At 45.5% G+C, this 15,388-nt stretch overlaps 1 protein-coding gene across 2 annotated transcripts in view; it reads left to right on the forward strand.

Annotated features, from left to right (window-relative positions):
* Positions 1 to 15,388, forward strand: part of COL5A1 (collagen type V alpha 1 chain) — a 319,312-nt gene that overhangs the window by 189,696 nt on the left and 114,228 nt on the right. For both annotated transcript variants that reach the window (XM_075905279.1, XM_075905278.1), the window contains exons 14-20: positions 3,027 to 3,083; positions 3,563 to 3,616; positions 4,944 to 4,997; positions 5,892 to 5,945; positions 9,456 to 9,509; positions 11,679 to 11,732; positions 14,673 to 14,717. In XM_075905279.1, the coding sequence (XP_075761394.1) occupies positions 3,027 to 3,083; positions 3,563 to 3,616; positions 4,944 to 4,997; positions 5,892 to 5,945; positions 9,456 to 9,509; positions 11,679 to 11,732; positions 14,673 to 14,717 (372 nt within the window). The remainder of the gene's footprint in view (positions 1 to 3,026; positions 3,084 to 3,562; positions 3,617 to 4,943; positions 4,998 to 5,891; positions 5,946 to 9,455; positions 9,510 to 11,678; positions 11,733 to 14,672; positions 14,718 to 15,388) is intronic.

The following is a 15,388-nucleotide window of genomic DNA, read 5'->3' on the forward strand; positions in this document are numbered from 1 at the left end:
AGACTGGGCCTTTGGGGCTCCCAGTCAGTCTCAGATTTACAGCTCTGTCCAGTTCTGTTCCCATGCCAACACAATATGAAGCTGTCTCCCAAGGAGGACATTGTCCCAGAACCTGGCCTGTTTCCCTGTCCTTTTAGTTTCCTTTCGGAGACATATTAGAGGATGGGTTCCCAAACTGGGGGGCGTGAAGAAATTCCGGGGTGGGGGGGCACGAGGCGCCCAGCCCCCATCAATTCCCCCCACCCCCAAGTTTGCTGCTAATTTTGTTTTTTGGCCCCGGTCAGTTCCTTTTTTTTGTTTTCCCCTCAGCAAGCTTTGCGGGGGGTGGAGTGGGGTGCGAAAAGTTTGGGAATCACTGGGTTAGAGGATCGTGTTCCTTAGCCATGCCTACTTAGTGCCAGTCAGGCTAGTTAAAAAACGTTTAGTTAATTTTTTAATCGGAAATTGGCCTTTTGACTACATTAGTTTGTTTGGAAAGTGTCTGTTTTTTGTCTGTGAAACTTTTGAGCTTTTTTTCTTTGATCAGAAAACCAAAAACTGAAAAAGGATTTCCCCCCCTTTCCTTAATGAAATATGTCTGCCATTCATTAAAAACCCATAAATCCCCCAACTGATTTTTTTCATTCCGGTTTTGGCCATTTGGCCCTGGTCTACATTATGGAGTTATTTCAAAATAACCTCCCTTATTTCGAAATAAAAAGCAGACCGTCCACACTACTAAGCCTGTTATTTCGAAATAATAGTTTGGTTATTTTGAAATCTGTACTCCTGCTTTCCTTCGGGAAGAAGCTTATTGCAAAATAGTTATTTCGGGAGTTATTTCAAACTTAGTTACTTTGAAAAAATGTCCTAGTGTAGGCATGTTCTTGGTGAAAGTGGGGGTGAGACGGGAACACAAGCGCACAGTTTTTGTGTTTATGGTTTTTAAATGAAAAGTGAAAATTCTCCAGAAGGGTGAAGAACATTTTCTGACCAGTTGTGACCCTGCGTACAGACCTTGCCACATGAACTGGGTTACTAATCACAAAAGCGAGCACGAAGTCATCTGTTATGAAGGGGCCGGGTTTTGAGGAGGGTGGGAGAGGAAAGGGAATCCTCAGATGAGTGGATTTTTCTTCTCTTGTTTTTGGTTAATTACATAATTAAGTTGACATATTGCCCTTCCGTTTGATTCTTGGTAAAGAGAGCAAACGTTGTCCCAGCGGGCCATATTTCAGAGCAGTGCCTTCTTATTTAGCCGCTCTTAAAAAATAAAAGTTCTAAATAACTTAGCACTTGTGTGATATTTGTTTCATTACAAGAGCAGCCAGCATAGATTTTAGTTACGGGATCATGGGGATAAGATAATAACCAGTCCTTTAAATATTGAATTACTGCAATGGAACAAATTGTCCAAGTGGTGTTATAAAGCATGGAGAGTCCCATTACCTGCCATGAAAATTATTGACTTGGTGCTGGCTATATGACTTTTTTAATGACTGGGTTTAAAAAATTGAAGTTGAATTGCTGTACTATGTATAGGGATATTAAATGGCAAAAAAAAGGTAAGTTGAACTGTCAGGATATAGATAACAAAACTACAGGGAGAATACTCCTGTAGTGTAGGCATAGACAGATTTATCATCAACACAGAGGGCCTTATTAATCTCTCTCTTGGTTATCCACCAGTGTAAGCAAGAAGAGGTTCAGACCTATAAAGCCAGACCCTTAGCTGGTGTAAATCGACGCAGCTGCATGGATGTAAAACATCAGCTAAGGAATAAACCTTTAGTGTTAATGTGTTTATGTGCACTTCTATCCATTGAGTTATAGTCTCTACATAAGAGACAGTCTTCCGTACATAAGGTACAGTCCTTGTACTACCTATGACAGAGCAAATGCACATTTTCTCAAAAAATAGTTATACCCATGCACAATGTTTACGCTGTGAACAATGTACAGTACATTCTTTCCAGGGGGAGTTTTTAGGGGAGAGTTAACATCCATATCTGTGTTAGGCTCTCTGCGGCTACGTCTACACTGCTGCGCTATTTCGGGATACCTCCTGAAAATAGATATTCCCGAAATGGCTATTCCTCATCTTTTGAGCACACCCACTATTTCAAAATGCAGTAGACTTCTGATAATCCGGCACCTTTGGGACCTAGGTGGTGCCGGATTATCGGATATGCAGGCGTATTGGGAGGTCCCGGTACAGCTGCCCGGCTTAACAGCTGGCCAGGACCCGACCTCCTTCCCCTCTCCCCCTCCTTTCCCCTTAGCTGAAGCAAAACGCTCTTCTCCGTGCTGTAACCCAATCCCCCTCCCCTCTCCTTTCCCCTTCGCTGAAGCAAAACGCTCTTTTCCATGCTATAACCCGATCCCACTCTCCCACCCCCAACCTTATGGTTGTCCGGGTACAGCTGGCATGTGCGCTGAGAGGCCAGCTTTTTAATCCGCTGGATGGGAGCGCTTGACATTTCGATGCCGGAGTATCGGGAGTGCCGGACAATTGGGTGCTGGACTATTGGAGTTTTACTGTATAAGGGGCTCGCTAGTCCGACGTCCCTGTAAACCTCATTTCATGAGGAGTAAGGGGTATTTTGGAATAGTGATTTATTTCAAAATAAATGCTGTGTAGACAGCGCCAAATTTCGAAATAACACTGAAATAAGATACACAGTTTGCATAGCTCAACTCGCATATCTTATTTAGACCTATGGTGCAGAGTAGACACACCCTGGGACACCTTCATTTCTGATCTAAGGGCACAGAAGTCAGTGGAGTTGCATCAGGGATTTAGGTCTCTTTCTGAGCAATGGACGCATGGTTTGTTTTATGCACGCTGGGCCAAAGCCCATTGACTTGAGTGTTGTCACAGCACCATCTGCCAATAGTGATTTTGGCCCACTGTGCAAAATGTCTGGTCCCAGTGGTGTAGCATTGTCACTGGTGAAAACACAAGATATGGGTCATGGTGGCTTTGGCATTGTATAGCCATAGGATGTAGAAGAACCTGGATGATTTTCTTTTTTTTTCTGTTGCAGCTGGCGCTGAGAGGACCTGCGGGTCCTATGGGACTTACTGGAAGGCCAGGCCCCGTGGTAAGGAAGTAGCCAAACACCGAGGACAAGAAGGCAAAGCCTTGGAATTGGCTCCCTGACATTATCAGGGCCCGGATTGTCAGAGAGGCCTTCATTTTGCTGACACGCACTTTTATGCACCTGCTCTCTGGCCTCCTCTCCGTCCCATGCCCCTGTATAGGGATTTGGATGTGCATCCTGCTTTGGGGCAAACATTCTTGTCACTGCTCCCCTGTGTCCCCCACATCAACCAACAGCCCCTGTCATGAGGGAAACCTTGTGTCAGAGAGAGACCAAACATGGCCAAGCACTGTTTGGAAAATGTTTGGCTCGGTGCACAGAGCTAATTGCCGGAGCAGCTGTGGTTCTAATCCTGCTGCGTTCAGTGCTGTGGGTTCCTAGCAAACTCTCATGGCCTTGGGGACTAATGGGCCCTTCTTGAACATGATTCAAGTCTTGCCCATGGCACAGCGCAATCTAATTGTGTTATGCATCCCTAGGGACCCCCAGGCGGTGGAGGACTAAAAGGCGAACCGGGAGACATGGGGCCTCAGGTGTGTATGAGAAAATTACTTAATTTTCCAAAGGGAGTGGTGGTGAGCTCTTGTCTAAAGCCACCAGGTCTAAAACTGGGGCTTTTGTAGTGGCCAAGAAGGAGAAAGAACCTATGCTTTCCAAAAGGTGAATAAAATTGGCCAATTATGAAAATATGTTCTGTGCCTACATGAGCATGTGAGTATCCAAACGCAGAGCTCAGAGATCCTCGGGTAGTGGAATATTCCACATTACCCACCTTGTGAAGACCATGCCAGTAATGATTTCCAGCACATCCAATCCTGAAAGCCCTTACTTCCTTCTTACTCTTTTCCCAGGCAAAATGACCGTTCCGTACACAGAGAATTTTGCTCCTACTTGAAGCCCTGTAGGATTCTGGGTTGGGTTGAGGAGGTTCAGCAGTCCAGCATGCCGTGTTGCTCCACCCTGGGGAGAGGGATGGAGAATAGTGCTCTCGTCCGTTCGGCCTACCTGCGCCTCTAAACCTGTATCGGCCTAAATCTTGTGCTTCACCTCTTTCCATGCGTCCACTGGGAAAGCTATATCCACATAGCCTGCACCAGGATTCTGGGGGCCCCCACCTTCAAAACTCAAGCAGTTATTCCTCTGAAGAAACTTCGAAGGCCCCAAATGAGGTCATAGCTCATGGGCAGGCAAAACTCCCATTATCTGCAGGAGACACCTGAGTAAGGGCTGAAAGATTTGCATCCAGAACATGGAGTCAGCAGCATGTGTGGAATGGTTGACTTTAAGATTTCCCTTAATTTTGACATGACACAGTGGGTGTTTGATGTGCTGAGGACTCTGTTCAGTGAGGTGAACGTCATATATTCTGTGGTCCGTGATCATTGCTAGTGGCAGTGTTTTGGCTGGTACATTTCTCATCTTCTCCAGTGGCCATTCTTTTATCTCCACTGAACCACCTGAGGAATGAATGGATCTGCCTTTCTATATCTGCTCACCTTGTGACAAGTTTACCAAGGAGATTAGGCACCTACATGTGAAGCTAGTGGTTTTATAAACCAGCTAGGTAGCTACGGTACTTGACTGCAATGAACGTTGAATCGGAATTAGGCCTCTTACTCACTTAGGTACCCAATAGGATTTTCCAAAGTGCTGATCTACACCTATAGGCACCCAAATACCTTGGTAAATCTTCCCTGCTGAAAAAATATGGTAGGTTGGGATTTAACCCTTTTTTGAACTTCACAAAATGGGCCGAGCTAGACCAGGCCTGTGTCTTGGTCTTTGTCCTCTGGAGAACGTGCGCATGGTGTATCATCATCTGCTTCTGTTTTTTTCCCCAATCTCTTCAATCTATTGCAGGGTCCACGAGGCACTCAAGGCCCCCCAGGCCCATCAGGAAAACCAGGCCGCAGGGTAAGTCCACTCGGTATCTCCTGGCATGTTTGAAATAGACTTTCTCCTCCTGCCTAGCAGCTGCGGAGAGCAAGGGGGCAACCAGGGGGCCACAGAGAAGCAGTGACCTGTGGGTGACAAGCCGTCCCATTTCACAGTGCCAGCCAGGAATGAATCTGTGGGGGAGATGTTGATACCTGGGTGGCTTCCCAGTTCCACTAAACCTATATACAGATACTGGAGAGGCTTAACAGCCCTCAGGCATAAAAAGGGAGAAGGTGAGGTGAGGTGCATGTCTCATTCTGTTCCACACTTCCCAGCTTCTAGATGATGGCTCTCCAGGCATCCAAAATATGCCTGCATGCATGAACTGGGCCTACTTCTCACACCACTTTTACTGTAACTCCATTGGCTTCACCGGGTTACTCCGGATTCCCATGGGCATGGAGGAAGATCAGACCCGCGGGTACCTACAGAAGATAGCACACGTTGTACTCACATCCTGTGCCTGCATCTCCACAGGTGCAAGTTAAGGGGTTGAGCTGAAACAAGAAGGCTCCGGTTGCAGGAGAGAGAATTAAAAAACTCAATGGCATGACCCACTCCTGGGTTGCTAATGAGCTTTTATCTCGTTACCCGCTCTGAACATATCTTGCAGTGTGTCTTCCCTTTTAAATCAACAGCCAAGACCTTGTATCCGTGGACCCCACCATTTTATATTATACCCTTTGTTAGAGAGCCAGGCAAAGATGGGCTGCCACAAAAAGACCGTCATTTTCTCCCCGCAAGGAAAACTGTCCCCCTGCCAGTGGGTTTGAACTTAAATAAAACTTTATTCGGCCACAAAGCGAAGAGCAGAAGTCCCTGCGGTCTTGCTCCATTTTTGTACATGACTTTCCTTTCCTTTCTTTTCAGGGACGTGCTGGCAGCGATGGTGCCCGGGGAATGCCAGGGCAGACAGGACCAAAGGTAGCTGTACACACGTATATGCTCTCTGCAGTCACATCTGCTCTTGCAGACGCAAACCAAAGGGACCCTAGACAGAGGGAATCCGGTCGACTAGGAAGGGAAAAGGTCCAGCAGCCCCTTAGACTCATGGGCTTGAAACATCAGAGGTGGAAATGAGTCACCAGAGTCAGGCAACAATGACAGAACTTTATGCAAGGCTTGTCAAACCAAAAGATTCCCATGAGTAAGAACTGCTCTCCCTTTGTGTATGGGTGAAGAGCCTAGACTTTGGAATCCCAATTACAAAAAATACCCAGTGAGCAAATGAAAATGTCATGCAATCTCCTTCCAGAAAAAATACCCATTAAGGAAACTTACAAGGTGTGTCCTGGAATTTACATACCATCGCTGAGGGGAAATCTCTTCCTTCCCCGTGATCTTGCGCTCTTGTCAGGCAAGAAAGGAGCTGCTCCACCAAATTGAGGAAGCTTGCCCAACGAATCACGTATCAGAAGTTTGAAGTAGTTTATTTGTAGATATTTTAATCTGGAATAGATTGCGGGGAAAGGAGTCTGCAAGCCATATGTCCAGTACAGTGCTTTAATGATTCTTGACTGCCTTTAAGGGAGTGAATGTGAACAGTAGCCAAGTTGGAATCACATTCCATTGTGAGTGGACTTCAAGGGGCACGCTAGCCCAGCAACCTACGCTAGTGAATAGACTTCACGAGGGTCCCTTCATCTCAGTGAGCCGCAAAATTGTCATAACCAAGATGGTTTCTGGGGACTGGGTCATTTTCCTATCTGTGCTTGCATACCTAGTATTTGCGGGGGGTGCCGAGTGAACTGTAGCCGCTCTTTGATTGGATGCAGAGGGAGTGCATGGCTCTCCCAGTCAGTGTTGTGTGCAGTCAGCCTGCACCTCACTTCAAATGCCCTTGCTTTAAGTGTGTGTGTCATTTTAATAGGAAAAAATCCTACACAAATGCAAACCAAAGGGATCTGGCAACCTTGCGGTTGGGCAGCAGTAAACAAAATGTCTTGAAGACCACACATGGAACCATATAGGCCACAGGTTATCAACTGCAGCTCTAGAACTTGCCAAAAAAATAGCCATCTGTTTCTGCTCATGTATCTTGCGCAGGCAACTTTGATTGCTTGCTGGGTGGATTTATACATTATATTGCTCTGGCGTGACAGACTATTCCTACATCTAAAGTGGAGGGGTGAAGAGCAGGAGGAGAGGCATGCAACTGTAACTGTATTGAGTGTGGAATTAGCATGAGAATATATTTAGTGGCTAGCAGAGCAGAATGGGAGACAGGATTTCTAGATTCTCAACTTTGTTAGTTTACTGTGTGGTTGGGGACAAGTAACTTAAGTGTTAGCACACAGATAATACTCATGTTATGGGTGAGATGTGCCACGTCAGGCATTGTAGATGGAAGCACCCAAAATCAATACACCCTTTTTTCCCCTCTTGAATTCTCATCCCTGTGTGATATGCCCTAGGATGCCCAGGCAGTTTATTATTGCTCTTTAAGCAATAAGACTCTTCTTCCTCCCTGCTTTTATTTATGTAGAATCATAGAATACTAGGACTGGAAGGGACCTTGAGAGGTCATCGAGTCCAGACCCCTGCCCTCATGGCAGGACCAAATACTGTCTAGACCATCTACTGGTCAAGCAGATTGTGGGCAAAATGTTGGCTTGTGTGTGCACTTTACAGTTACTTAAAAAACAGCAAATAGTCTGGTAGCACTTTCAAGACTAACAAAACACGTAGATGGTATCATGAGCCTTCATGGGCACAGCCCCCTTCGTCATCTGAAGAAGTGGGCTGTGCCCACGAAAGCTCATGATACCATCTACATGTTTTGTTAGTCTTTAAAGTGCTACCAGATTATTTGTTGTTTTTTAAGTTTATCCTGTACAGGAGGGGTGGTCAACCCATTCCAGATAAAGAGCCAAGATATTAGTGGATCCAGCGTGAAGAGCTGGGGCAAAGTTGTAGAGCAAAAAAAAAAAAAAAAGGCCTCCCCCTTTAAGAAGCTGAAGCATGTTGCGTGTTTCTATGCTTTTAGGCCTCAGCAGGCTCCCACCGGCTGCCGCCATATTGGAAGTACCGGACAGCTCCTCTGGCCAGGGAGCCCAGAGGAGCCAGGAGGCGGGGGCCATTCTCAGGGATGCAGGGGCAGCTTAACGAGCTGCACTGACAGAGTGGGAGAAGAGCCACATGCAGCTCGCGAGCCATGGGTTGGCCACTGCTGCTGTACAGACTAATTTGGCTACCCCTCTGAAGTTTTTTCACGGTTACTGATGGCTAAGTCACAGAGTGTGATGCCCATTAGTGATTTTCCTTGGTGAGGTGACACTGTTTACTTATATACACTGGTTTGCAGCCCCCACGGGCTAGTCCCGGCATAGCCAAGTCTCAGCCGAACTGTTCCATGGGAACTGCCCTGTTTTAGCTCTGTGGTACAATTCCCGACTTCGGCCTTACACATCACTTCCTCCTGTCAATTAAAATATCAACAGAACAGTGCTGCTGTGAGAGATGCTGTCAGAGCCGGCCCAAGCTAGGGGCTGACTGGGCTACTGCCCAGGGTGCCCAATGGTAAGAGGTGCCACGCGGGGCTGCCGGACGAGGCGGGGGCTGGGGCCACACATGTGCCGCACCCGGGGGCGAAGCCGCGCTCCCAGGGCCCAGGGCGCACGAATGGCCAGGGCCAGCCCTGGATGCTGTGACAGGTTCTTCTTGCACACGGTAGATGCCATCCACTTAGTGTGATGAACGAGGTGCTGAATAATAGATGGAGAGGAGTTTTATGATGATTCTTTCCATGTGGTTCTCAAGTAAGACCAGAAATGTCAGTCAATTTAGTGGAAGAAATGGCTGCTTAAATTCCAAAGGTGAAGTTATCAGATCTAGCACTTCGCTTGTTTCCTTCTTAGGCTGCACATTTTCTTATCTTTGGTCCTGATTATATTAACTCAGTTTCCTGTTTCTTTTGTTTATTTTCCCCCTTGAGCGTCTAGAGGGATTCAAGGGAAAACTGTGGTCAGAAAGGTGGGATGCTATAGTGGAAGACATGCTGATGGTCATGGGAAAGTTGATATTTCAGTTGCTACATGGGGGCTATGATTAATTGTTGCATGAAATTGAGAAAATGGAAATGTAGACTGAATACCATGAAGGCTTGCCAAAAGATGTGTTATGCCATAGAACCCTGCCTCAGGGGAACCGGTGTTGTATTAGGCCATAGAACGCTGCTCCAGGGGAACCAGTGCAAGCCACATTGCTTGGGAAACAAGGATTTCAAGTGTGCAGTGACAAGAATCAGCTAGATGGGCGAGATGATATCATGGAACTTTTTCATCTCTGATTCTGACATTTTTGGTGCTGCAATAAGAAGGAGAGTCATAAATGTCTGTGGATAAAACTGATCTCTCCTTGGCATAGAGACGAATCAAAGTGGAAAGTGGTGCAGCAGTGAACAGAAATCTGAATTAACCTTGTCTTTTTTTGTAGGGTGATCGAGGTTTTGATGGGTTGGCTGGTTTGCCTGGTGAGAAGGGGCACAGGGTAAGTTCTCATTGCCACAGTGTCTTGGCTGCAACTAGGGTTGTTAAATATTGGTTAATTGAATAGTTGAGTGACCTCATGAATTCTTATTGATTAGTTGACTATTCCATAGTCCCCAAGGGTGGGGCTGGCAGCCAGTACACTCCAGCCCCACTCCCGAGGAGTCCCTGCTACTCTGCACAGGGTGCCAGGCAGGAGCTGGTCCGTGAGGAGAGCCAGTTTAAAAACCAGCTCCCCTCAACTGCCTGTCTCCCTGTGCTGCTGCCTCTGTCCGGGGGGGCGGGGGGAAGGAGGGCAGGGAAATGCATGTAGTCACTAGCATTAACTTATAAGCTTTTGCTTATCGGATAATTGGTTAATTGACTACACTATTACATCCCTAGCTGCAACCTTAAAAAGAGAAAAAACAAACAAAATGGCTGCACCACACTGGAGAGGGATACTGAACTGTCAAATAGACCAGCGGGGGTGTGATAAAGAGTTCTGAGGTTGTCGGGAGTTGCATGGAGTGCGGTTAGATCTGAGAGGTTACAGGCTGGCTGTGGAAAGAGGATTGCAGAGCTGCAAGAGTGCATTGGGCATGTTATAAAACATGTCAGGGGCTGGAGATGGATGATGGGGGCAGAGTATCACTTGATCATTCCCTGTTCTGTTCACTCCCTCTGGGGCATCTGGTGTTGGCCACTGTCAACAGAGAGGATACTGGGCTAAATGGACCTTTGGTCTGATCCACTGTGGTCATTCTTATGTAAAAACATGTCTAACCACAGCGTCCGTGTGTCAGGAAGCCCCCAAAGGCTTCCAAAGACACGTGTTGGGAAAACCAGAAGACTTTTTCTGGAAGAGGTAACAAGCCCCAGAAAAATTGGGAAAAAAGCAAGAATCGAAACCTGGTTTTAGTTGGTGCCTTTGTTTATGGAAACGCAGCCAAAAAATTGGGATTCTTCCCTGTGCTTTGTAATTAAGGAAGAAGCCAGCTATTTTGGCAAGCAAAAATAATAATAATAAAAAAACCTACAGCATGTAACCGTTACTTTATAAAATGGGAGTATCTTAGCAGTGGAGGAAATTACATGGTGATTACATGCAATGCTGTGGCGGAAAGGTAGCGCACCCGGGCAATGTTTAACAAGCTAGAAAATGCTGTAATGTGTTTGGGTTGGAATGGTAACAAGGCGCAAAGCCAAGGTGCCTGTTCTCGAAGTAGCGGCTGTACATCCTGTGGAGACAGTGGATGCTTTTCATACCCGTTATGAGATGTGACAAGGAAGTTTTGTGATGGATCATATATGTCCAGTGAAGCAGACTCTGTGAGATGACTCTGAGTTGAAGCCCGGCCAGTGGATGACAGACAACACATTAGTCACAAGGTGTTGCCCACACAGCCAATGAGATCTTTGTGTGCCCCAGTATAGTCCAAGTTAATTAAGGATACAGGGATGTTCTGCTAACACACTTCACCTGTTTGAGGTGGGGGACAGGCAGTTGTTCTTTGTGCAGGAATGCTTTCCTTCTTGCCAGCTTCACGTCGGTGAGGGGCAGCTCACAAGACATGCTCACTATTCGTGAAAATGATCTTGGAGCATAGTGCTGTCCCTAGGGTGTATGAAGTGTCCCGTGCCGGGCACTATGCTCTTACAGTTGTGACCCAACGGGCTCCCACCTTTGCATACACATAGAACAACCCAGTTCTTGATGGTCTCCATAGGCTGGAGGGTCATTTCTCTCTCCTCCTCCACCACGTGAATAGTTTTCTCCTCCATTTCTGAAGTCCTGTGATCTCCCCTCCATGGACCAGGAAGGCAGGAGGCTGAGAAGAAGCACAACTAGCAGCAAGAAGTGTGAGACTGGAGGGTAGTTAGGAAAGACGATCTCTCACTGCTCGGTGGCAAAAGGAGACCATGGATGTTGCTTGAGGGGCACATGATAAATAGCATCCAATATGGCTACAGAGTACTGTCTGCTGTTCTAAGAGAAGGTGTAGGGGGTTTTGAGTCTACTAGAAGATACGGAAAAGCTGAGCACTGAATCTCGTGAAGGCTGGGGAGCAAAGCAGTGGGGTGTATGCGCCTCTCCCTCACACCTGCTTTACCTCATGAGGGAGAAGACAACAGGCCTGACTTCTCGGGTGCTTTCCTGATGCGGCTGATTCTGATCTTGCATTCCTAGGGTGATCCAGGCCCATCAGGTCCACCAGGAGCACCTGGAGACGATGGCGAGAGGGTAAGTTTATCTCTGAAGGCAGCTTCCTTTTGGATTCAGAACTAAGTCCCATAAACAAGAAGCAGATGTGGTATCAGACATGTCATGAAAACAAAGAGCGCGCAAATGCTGGCACGTCTCTTAATACGAATTGCTGATAATCTTAAACAAAGGCAGCTCATCTCTTGGTCTTGGAGTGGCCTGGAATTCCACAGCCATGCGGCATTAATACATGTACTCATGACTCGCCCTGCATTGCAGTAGCTCTGAGTGTGCAATTTGGCACATGTTTAAACTGGTTATTTCAAATGGTAATGGATGGGGCTCACTGCCAAGGTAAAACGGGTTGGAAAATATCATATGAAACTTAGTCTTATGTTTTTTTCTCCCCGAATGAAGATTTTTGTGGAACTTTTTTTGGATTTTTCATCATCTCCTACTTCTTTTTACTGCAGGTTGAACCTCTCTAATCTGGCACACTCTGGTCCAGAATGATTTTAGTTAGCCAGACGTCTACTTATCGTGGGTTTGGCCAAGTGTCCCGTGGTCCAGTAAAGTTTGTTTATAGCCGACAGTCCTGGCTGTCCATGTTTTGTGCTGTTATTTAGCTCTAATTTACCCCTAGATGTTGTCTGAGAGCCTAAAAAGCAGTGGAAGTGTTGGTAATGCTGCTAGATAATGATTTGCATGATTTGGCAAATTCTCTGACCTTCTAGTCAGGTCCCAAGGATGCTGGATTAGAGAGGTTCAACTCGTAGTAATGGAAAACTTGAACCGTTTTATGGTTTTCCTCCTTTCTCTTCCATTCTTCCTTTTAGCTCCATTTTTCAGTGGCAAAATGAAAAGGAGGAAAACTGAAAAAAAGTTTTAAAAAAGATTTTCTTTTCTTATAAGAAAACTGGTCAGTTTTTTTAAAAATTTCACCAAAAATATGAGACTGATTATATTTCTTTGCAAAATACTCTTAGGCTATGTCTACACTGCAGGCTTTTTGTGCAAGAACAGCTGTTCTTGCGCAAAAACTTGCAGAGCGTCTACACTTGCACACGCGTTCTTGCACAAGTAAATTTACAGTACAGCGCTGAAAAATTAGGAATAAGCCCTCTTGTGCAAGAGCTCTTCCACAAGAAGGCAGTGTAGACAGGCAAACGGGTTTCTTGCGCAAGAAAGCCCTATGGCTAAAATGGCCATCAAAGCTTTCTTGCGCAAGAGAGCATCCACACTGCCACGGATGCTCTTGCGCAAAAGCACATCTCTTCCACAAAAGCACATGGCAGTGTGGACACGCTCTTGTGGAAGACCTTTTGCACAAGAACTCTTGTGCAAAATGGTTCTTGTGCAAGAAGCCTGCAGTGTAGACGTAGCCCATAAGACTTGCTTTTCTTCAAGAAGTGCTAGTACATTTCAATGGGGGTTTAGAGACAAGTGTTCCAAGACTGCCTTGGGGACTAAAAATGGAAATGCTTCATTGTATTTCTCTTTTAATTATGTTTATTTAATAATTGGAGGGTATTCAGAGAAAAGCACCTAGGAAATGATAGGGCTAGTAGGGGATATAAGAAGCCTGAAAGTGGTGACTATAGCTGTGAGACAAATGAGGACTAGTGGTGAAAATACTGGATTGAGAGCACACACTTGGTGGTTTCTAATCGTACCTTATGTTAGTGTTAGGCACATCACTCATTTATTTCCTCTCTAAGCCAGGCCTAACACCTAGCTCACTGAGAACTTCTGAGGATTGACTAGTTAAGCATAAAGTGCTTTCAAGTTGAAAGGATTTAAGTAGTATCACTGTCCTTCAACTGAACAATGTGTAAAGAGACACACTAACTCTCTGTGAGTATGGCCTGGTCTACTCTAGGACCTTAGTCCAAAATTAGCCCAAGGTTGAATTTGTAAGTGATGTGTCTATACTACCAAGGCTGTTATTCCGGAATAAGGGGCTGCGGAATTGGAACTCTGTAGTCCTGCTTTTCATGAGGAATAACGCTGTTACCAAACTTGTACATCTGAAATAACGTTAGCGTGGATGCTCTGGTGCCACTAATTTGAACTAATTGCCCTTTGAGAGTCCTCCTGCAACTCCTCAGAGTGCTTCCTGGGGCTCTGAGTCTGAGGTAGCACATCCACATTAACCAAGCCTGCCTCGGACTACAATCCATTCTTCCCCATAGTGAGAACACGGAACTTCGAATTTGTAAAATCGGGTGCCCAGAAGTTGAACTTAGTAAATTTGAAATAATCTCCTCGTGTTGACATGTCCTATGTGATCAATTTTAAATCGCAAGAGAGAACTGGAATAGTTAGAGAAGGGGCTGTGGCACAAACAGAGCATGAATAATGGGGTGAATTTTATTAACAGAAAGATGAATATTAATATTGATTTCCTAAAAGTGATATCTATCAGCTTGTGAAATAGTCTCCCAGGTGAATTGGAGGGAGCCCTGTCATTTGAATTAAAAATGAACTGGACAAAGCAATGAAATTCTATAGGGAACAATGGTCCATTGGTAGGAGATGGAGTAGATGACCTAAAAACCACCCCGTCATTCATTTGTTTAACCTAATGAGCGAACAGATTAATTCAGCTAAATTTAATTGCCATGTTGGCTTTTCTGTATTGGCTTCTCCATTCAGTTAGGCACTAAATCTGCTGCGTATTGACCCACAAGCCTTGAATTGTTCTGACAATATTTCATCTGTTAACAAAATCCATCTTTATAAACACTGACCTGAATTATGAAGCATCCTGATAGCATTTCTAATCTGCAATCAATTCTGCACACATGGTATTCATCTCCAGGCTTAAGAGGTCTTTCTTTCACACGGCTACCATTTTATTACTCCAGGGAAGTTGGTTTTCTGTGTGATTATTATTTAACAGGGTGAGAAACCTAGGGAGTGATTGAAATGTAGCTAATTCTCTCTCCCCTCCTCCCCTTTTCCCTCCTCCATGAATAGGGTGATGATGGAGAAGTTGGACCCAGAGGTCTACCTGGAGAACCTGTAAGTACTTGCTATTTGGTTGCAAAATGTGGGCCGTTGCATTCTGTAATACCTCAGTAATTCTGGAGTCCAAGTTTCCTGTGGCTAATGCAGGGATAGTGGCTGATAGTCACCTAGTGCTACACAATATGAGTATCTCAAAGGCAGTGAAAAGAGATTGGACTCCAGTTGTCATTTTCAGATCTATTCTGTTTCTCCTGTTTGCAGCCATTTCATAAATCAGAAAACATTTCCTCCACTTTATTTATTCTACAAAAAATTTTCAGCTAATCATCTTAGTAATGTTGTTTGCCCAGCTGCCTCTCATTCAAAATGTGAAGTCCCAAATTTGAGCTGTGTGGCTTAGCAGTGATGGGGCACATAACATGAGCAGAAGTCCTCTTGCCTGTCTGTGGAAGTGAATAGTTCATGGAAAAGGTACACAAGCTGTGGTTTCAATGCGTGTCCAAGTGCAGGCAGCCTTAACATTCATTTTCAAGGGCATTCAGGCTGGATAAACTGGATCACACGAGTATTTGGGGAAAATGAACATTTGGGCCTTTTCTGGGAGGTGAAGACTCCAAATACAAACTGGCTTCTGGACATCACTGTATCATCTAAGCCTGCTCAGAGTGGGTTCAAACATCATGATCCTTAACATGTGAATGGCAGCTGGGAGTCCACCTACTAGA

This window comes from Pelodiscus sinensis, chromosome 22, assembly GCF_049634645.1.
Source record: "Pelodiscus sinensis isolate JC-2024 chromosome 22, ASM4963464v1, whole genome shotgun sequence".
Lineage (NCBI taxonomy): Eukaryota > Metazoa > Chordata > Testudines > Trionychidae > Pelodiscus > Pelodiscus sinensis.